The sequence below is a fragment of the Alosa pseudoharengus genome, unplaced genomic scaffold (assembly GCF_046254945.1).
Source record: "Alosa pseudoharengus isolate Yale_2024_CS ecotype anadromous, Long Island Sound unplaced genomic scaffold, YU_APseudo_1.1 YU_APseudo_1.1_scf_10, whole genome shotgun sequence".
In the NCBI taxonomy this organism is placed as follows: domain Eukaryota; kingdom Metazoa; phylum Chordata; class Actinopteri; order Clupeiformes; family Clupeidae; genus Alosa; species Alosa pseudoharengus.
The window spans coordinates 31085801-31093300 of record NW_027468565.1 but is presented as its reverse complement, the minus strand read 5'-3'; the positions used below and the strand labels follow the sequence as shown (position 1 = coordinate 31093300).

The window sequence follows — 7500 nt, the reverse complement described above, 5'->3', positions numbered from 1 at the left end:
GTGCGTCAGCAATGTCACCAACGCCATTCTCCAAAGTAAGTGTAACATCCACTGACACTGGATTTTAGGGTTCCCCCACCTGCCAAATCCCACTTTAACCACTGATAACATCAAAATGAATCTGATGTCTTTAAGGTCAAAGACCTACATTGTGTTGCTTTAAATACAAAACCTCTTTCTACGGACTCAGTGGCATCTAACACACACACACTCTGCATTTTCCTTTATTGAATACAATTACAGATTTACAAATGAGTTGAACTGCAGTTAATTTATCATGCCTGTAATTATAGCACTTACCTGACCAGAATTGTGTCGTTATGAAGCTCAAATATGATTGTCTGAAACAACCAATTAGCGGATGCAGATTGCCATTTAAAAAACTGAGCAGTCAGCCATGTACATTAACAAGGTGGATTCAATTAGTAACCTCCTGTCAGACAAACAGCAGTTGATTAGAGTGAACTTCTTGACACTATTGTTTCAATGATACATCCACTCGCACCCCACCAAAGTCTGCTCAAAAAGCACTGTCTTCAAACCACTGAGTTATGACACCACTGTCCACATTCATAATATTATCTTCATCATTTACATTATACAGTATATTTTTTACAGTATATTTTTTGGGGCTTTTATGCCTTTAATGCGACAGGATAGCGTCTTGACAGGAAGTGAGTGGGAGAGAGAGTCGGGGTGGGATTCGGAAAGGACCACAGGGCAGGACTCGAACTCGGGTCGCCAGCGTACGGTGCAGGTGCCCCAGCCAGTTGCCCCACAGCCTTTTACATTTATATTTCTTCATTTTAGCAGACGCTTTTATCCAAAATCGACTTACATTATGTCAATTATTACAAGGACCCCAGAGCAACTCGGGGTTAAGTGCCTTGCTCAAGGGCACAACGGTGGAAGCTGGGAATTGAGCCCACAACTTTGCAGGCTACTGCATGCTAGCCCAGCTCCTTAGCCACTACACTACCACCGCCCATCATCACTCTGTCTGATGCAGCTGATTACAGACCACCACCATGTGTCCACAACACCTCTGTCTCCATAACATCACTATCTATCCAACGTTTTGTCCACTTGACCCCTGACCCCACCTGTGTCCTCTACTACGGTATATACCATTGTGACTCTCATGACCACTGTGTCCACTGCATAATGACACATAGGATTCTAAACACAGCGCATATTGGCGCCATCATTTTCAACTGACAAGCATTCGATAAGCAATGGATGTTTTTGAGCTGCGCCACCAAAAAAAGAACTGAATGGTAATCCACTTGGCAGTGGTGAAAGGGTTTGATGGTGGTGTGCGGGGTTGTATTGCAAACAGTGCAATCTGAGTAATGGAATGTCCAAAGCAGAGTGCACCAGAATCATGCCCGTACCGATGTGTTTTTGTGTCTGAGTCTAATGCGTGTGTGTGTTCCTAGAGCACCTAGCAAGTCTGCTCCATTTAGGAATGCTCTTTTACATCAGAATCAAAAAGAAAGTTGGTCTTACTTCTTCAACAGAGAAACTTGGGAGTCAACCACCATGTTTTGTTATGTTGCCTATGGAAACAATGTGAAATGGTTGAGGGAATGATATAGGAGGAAGACATGAGGAGGTGAATGATGCAGTAACTAAAGCAATAGATGCATAACTAACTGACTGCTGTCCTTGTTGGCAGGTGTTCTGTGATTACCACGGCCACTCCAGGAAAAAGAACGTCTTCCTCTACGGATGCAGCATGAAGGAGACACTCTGGCAGTCGGGCTCCTCAGTCGACACGGCAACACTCAAGGAGGACCCAGGATACAGGGTATCATTTCCATTTTTCTAATGATCCTCACCCCAAAACCCCACATTCTTCAGCCCAAAATTCCTTTCTATCATCATGTGATAGACAATAAAGTTGTTTGTATCCTTAATTATTTCTGCTGATACATATACAAGTATACTACACAGTATAGTCTGTGTAGTACTGTTTTTATTTACTGTATGACAACACTATTGTTCATTTTTTAACATGATCAATGATATGTCTCAGGGAAAAATATATACAAGCACAGCAATTTATTTTAGGTGCCTCTCTCACGCTCCTGTTGATTAATGGCGGCGATAATACTTTCTGATGAGTCATGATCTGTTTCTCTTAGACGATTCCCAAGACTCTGGATCGTATCGCGCCAGCGTTCTCCTTCAACAGCTGTAACTACCTGGTGGAGAAGTCCCGAGCGTCCACGGCCCGAGTGGTGGTGTGGAGGGAGATAGGCGTCCTCCGGAGCTACACCATGGAGAGCACCTACAACGGCTGCGACCAGGGCATCTATCAGGTTAGTGTTACGCCAAACACGCATCGCCAAACACACACACACACACACACACACACACACACACACACAACAGGGTTGTGCGCAATTCGAATTGCAATTCTGCTTCCTGTTTGCTACCCCAATTGAAATGCAAGTGAAATTTTAAGAATTCATAAATTCATTTTTGGAATTTTGCACAAGCCTGACACACACACACACTCAGACAGAGAGACAGACAGACGGATGGACAGACAGACAGACAGATAAACAAAGGAATGGACAGATGGGTGGGCAGACAGACAGACAGATAAACAAAGGGATGGACAGATGGGTGGGCAGACAGACAGACAGATAAACAAAGGGATGGACAGATGGGTGGACAGACAGACAGACCGACAGACATGCTATACATACCTGGAGACAGACAGAAAGACAGACAGACATGCAGGCATTTAGATAAAGGGACGGCCAGGTGGGCCCAACTCCCAGCACAGGCCAGAGCCATGAAACATGCTGGTACACCCCCCCCCCCCCCCCCTCATAGGCACTGCAGCTCCATCACACTCCTCCAACACAATCATTGTGCTCAGTAGCAAACATGTCCAGTAGGAAGACTTCCGTGCCTCTTTTGTACACATTCATTCATAAACATTACTGATCTCCCCCCTCCACTTACCCTCCTCACTCACTCACACACATCACTTGTCTCTTCTAAATCTGTCTTTGCTTTTCTGGACTCGGCTGCAACCCATGTTAAATAAAACAGTGCAGAATCAAGTAAAATATGGATGTGGATGAGTGAAGTGTGGATGAGGATCCGTCTGGCATTAGTCTCCCTCCGCTGGGTTCCCCTTTAATTTTCATCAGAACGAGAGACGTGGAACTTCTACAACAGGGCTCAGTTTCAGAGACATTTGCATGTTGTAAGATAGCTCGCTAGCTTACCCACCACAAGTGACGTTGTGTGAAAGTCGTAGCTTCTCAGGCATGGCATCATGTTTTTAAGATTCATAACCATGAAAGGAAGAAAATACAACATGTACTTTACATCATGTAATTTAAAAACACAGAATTTTGACATAATATTATGTGTCCCAGTGTGCATAATATTGGTTGCAAACTGCATATTTGAAAGTAGAATAAATCACACCTCAGACCACAGAAAGTATAAAAATACTGTTTTATGCAGCTTTTTTGTAATGTAAATGTTTTTGGTTGCACACCCAGGACTTCTGTGTCTCATGCTTCTCAACTTCATTTGCATGACATTGTGAGCCTGTGTAGTTGAATTTCATGAGCCAGAGATACACCTGAGACAGAAAGAAAAACAATTTATTAAGTCCAGATTGACTGGGCGGTTTGAGTCTTGTCAATTGCTTTTCATCCAATGTGAGAATCAAGCTTAACTAGAAACAACTTTGTATAGATGATGCAGTATAGCACTAGTGTGTAGATTCATTATTTAGCAATGACTAGCATTATCTGAACAAAATGTTCCAAACTGTTCCACTGGTGTGACTATATTTTTTTTTTGTAAAAGATGGATTCTGTATAATGAAGTCAAATCACATTCCCGATTTGTTTGTTAGCATTAATTTTCATGAACAGAGCACAAGAGTCATGATCAAACCAGAGTAGTGAAATTAAATAAATGATATTCATCCCCAGATCATGCTGACCTACTGTGCTATAAATACTTGTGGAACATGTTAAATTACTCAGGATGAATATATGAATATGTGAATACGTGAGGAGTGAGCAGGGTTCTGCCTGGATCTCAAGAGGGGGAGCCACACATGTCATTCAGCTGTGAAGTACAACTGCACCTTTTCTAATGACAGGCCTTCCAAAACGAGGACACACACACACAGACACACACGTATGCACGCATGCACACACAAACCCACACACACATATCACCCTAGTCCTATTATCTCTCTCTCTCTCTCTCTCTCTCTCTCTCTCTCTCTCTCTCTCTCTCTCTCTCTCTTTATTTACCCCCCTGCCCCCACTCACACACACACACACACACACACACACACACATAAACATCTCATCCTCTGCCCACAGACCTTTCAATAGTGGTGCACACACTCCCACACACTGTCCTGTTTGATACTTGCATTATTTACTCTATCCTTTGTCCACAGCTCCCACTTCTGACAACTGCTCCTCCAGCCTCTGCTCCTACTCTGCCTGTCACACACACACACACACACACACACACACACACACACACACACACACACACACACACACACACACACACACACACACACACACACACACACACACACACACACACAAAAAAACACAACACATTTGAAAACCCTTCACTAGCTAACCCAAACACAGAGCATAGTCTCATGAGAGTTGTATCTGAAATGATTTTAGTACTGAGCTGCATTTTTAGAAAGTGTAAAGAGTTTGGAATGGGTGTCTGGGGTTGGAGCTTTGTTTTCTGTCTGCTGGGCCGACCAGGACCAATCGGGTAATTACTTGTTTTGTGTTTATTGGTTGGTAATAACTGTCTGGGGGTGGGGGGTGGGGGTTATAGTCAATAGAGTGCAGTTTGAATTGAGTATGAACTGTCAAACAACACGGACAAAAACACAACACGAAAAACAATTTGGTACTTTTATAAGACTAAGGATATTGGTTTTAGGAGTACATAATATGTCTCTCTTTAAAAAATACTCATTTACGAGTACAAATTTGGAAGTAAAGTTTTGAGTTCTCATACAGACTGGTAAAGCTTTTAGCCAGGGAGCTTCTGATGCATTATGCTATGTATAGTTGCTATGAGTACACAAGTTGTTGTCGCTGACCACAGGGTCAAGGTTGCACTTTTTTTCAGACATCTCATATGAAAATAATTTGATCAGTAATTTGGTTAGTAAAAAATGTCTGTTGTGACTATGACTATATCTGTAAGCATTCCTTAAGCCTTAGCCCCGAGCAGGGAAGAAGACCCCATCACTGTCTGAGGTGCTGCCTATCTCTCTGTCTATCTATCTACCTACTGTACTGTATCTATCTATCTATCTATCTATCTATCTATCTATCTATCTATCTATCTATCTCTCTATCTATCTATCTATCTATCTATCTATCTCTCTCTCTCATGAGCTCTTCCGTGGTTTCCGTGCACATGATGACTGGTAAATGATATTAATGAACGCAGAAGTGTGTGTGTGCAAAATGAGTAGCCTAATCCCTGTTTACCTGTGTCAGGCCTATTGCCACGGGCCTGTTGGCTGTAGTGGTTTATAATTACACTAGTGTTTCTCTGGGACCGATAGCTCTGCCCACCACCTCTTGGCCACTACAGAACATTGGTGGGACTGTGGAGAGGAGCACCACCCGTTACATCTTACCCTGCTTTGATTGGCTCATGGAATGCCTCAGTAGCCTTGGGGTTCTAGCTGATGTGGAAAAACCTGGAGTTTTACCCCGTTACAGTTTTTCTCAGTCGCTTTGATGCTATTCTCACATCACTATTAACATTTGCACAGCAGTTAGTGCATTTCTCAAAACAATTAGTGCAAACTGCAAAACCTAGTGGATGACCTGCAAAAGCACGCCACTTGCTCAAAATGGATAGTCCATTCCTCAAAAGCAGGTATTACGTAATGTCAATGAAACTGTCAGTGTCATCAAAATGAGAAGTCTTGACACCATCGTTTATGAACAAGATAGTCAAATGGCTTTGTCATGTTTTCATTATGACAGTTCTCTCAGTGTTTTCCAATGCAAAAAAAAGGTCAGAACTCGGTGACACTACCTGAACATGAAATAGTACTTGTACAGCCATTTGAAAACTACTGTAAAGTTACACATTGCTGTAGTTAGGGGAGTAAGTGAGTACAAGACACTGAATACGTACATTTTTACTGTATGCTCTTTGCAATTCCACAGCATTGTGACAGAATTTGATAACTAGTTCAACAATTTTGTATGTAATGACTCAAGCAATGAAATGAAGACTATTAGTTTTATTGGGAACGACTATTCAGCATCCATAAGTATAGTTAATTTTGACTGACATGACATAAGCAAATGATAATGTTAAAAAACAGCAGAGAATTGTATGAAAGCAACTGATACATGTCCAAAAGCATTTGCAATTTGTTCAGAGGAAGGAGAAATTGCTACTATGATGTGCACAAATGACTAATTGTTGTGGAGGTTGAACTAATAGTTATGAGAATTTTCATTCTGATCTGAAAAAAGCACCAAAGCGACTGAGAAAAACTGTAATATAGCCCTGTCAGACAGTAATGGGAGTAGTCAGATGGTGTGTTCCCTCAGTGGCCTGTCCATGGCCGATAGTGGATAAGTGTGGAGCATGGATCTCTAAACAACACACACACACACACACACACACACACACACACACACACACACACACACACAGAAACACAGCTTATTGGCTTCATTTGTGTGTAAATGTAAGCTATGGTTGATACACTCATAGATACTCATAAACACACTTACAGTAGACACTACTTACTGGTTGCATGGTTGAGTAAACATAGGGGATGGACACACACACACACACACACACACACACACAGCACATACTGACTGCATTAGTGGGTAAATGTTGGGATGTGGCCTAATGAATCAGAAAATCACACATTTCATTAAGGGGAGTTGGAGAGGCCGGTGGCAGGCCAGATGTTTGCTCTTAAAGGCTGGCCCTGAGCCTGAGCAAGTGCCTGATTAAAAAGTCTGTACTGATCTTCGGCCGGGATGTCAGTGGCCTGGCAGACCGTTGGAGTGCACCAAGGGGGCCGGGAACTCCGAGCAAAACCTGACGGTACTCTTTCCGGCGGACAGATCAGCACCGCTGGCTCCAGCAAAACCCCGGTTAAGGGGAGGAAAGGGGGGGGGGCTCCTTCCTGCTCGGAGTCCATTTATGCCAATTAGAGGTGGTGGTGAGACGTGGAATTGGCTTCAGGATTTGGCCGGAGACGGTTCATTATCCCCCTCAGACGACCGGCCGGTGAGTCACAGGCGGGGGAGGTCAGATCCGAAAAAAGGACAGAGGAGCAGAGAGGAGAGAGAGAAGGAGATAAGATAGGGGGAATATGAGGAAAGAAGGAGGGGAGGGGGGGTGAGAGGAGGAGATATGATGGAGAAGTAGAGATGGATGTGGATGAAGGGAGAGGATGAGTGAGAGCAGAAGAATGAG

General features: G+C 43.2%; 1 protein-coding gene across 1 annotated transcript in view; it reads left to right on the top strand.

The window, feature by feature from the left end:
• Window positions 1–7500, top strand: part of agbl1 (AGBL carboxypeptidase 1) — a 150655-nt gene that overhangs the window by 123288 nt on the left and 19867 nt on the right. The window contains exons 22-23 of the mRNA XM_076269917.1: window positions 1679–1810; window positions 2148–2324. Coding sequence (XP_076126032.1) covers window positions 1679–1810; window positions 2148–2324 — 309 coding nt within the window. The remainder of the gene's footprint in view (window positions 1–1678; window positions 1811–2147; window positions 2325–7500) is intronic.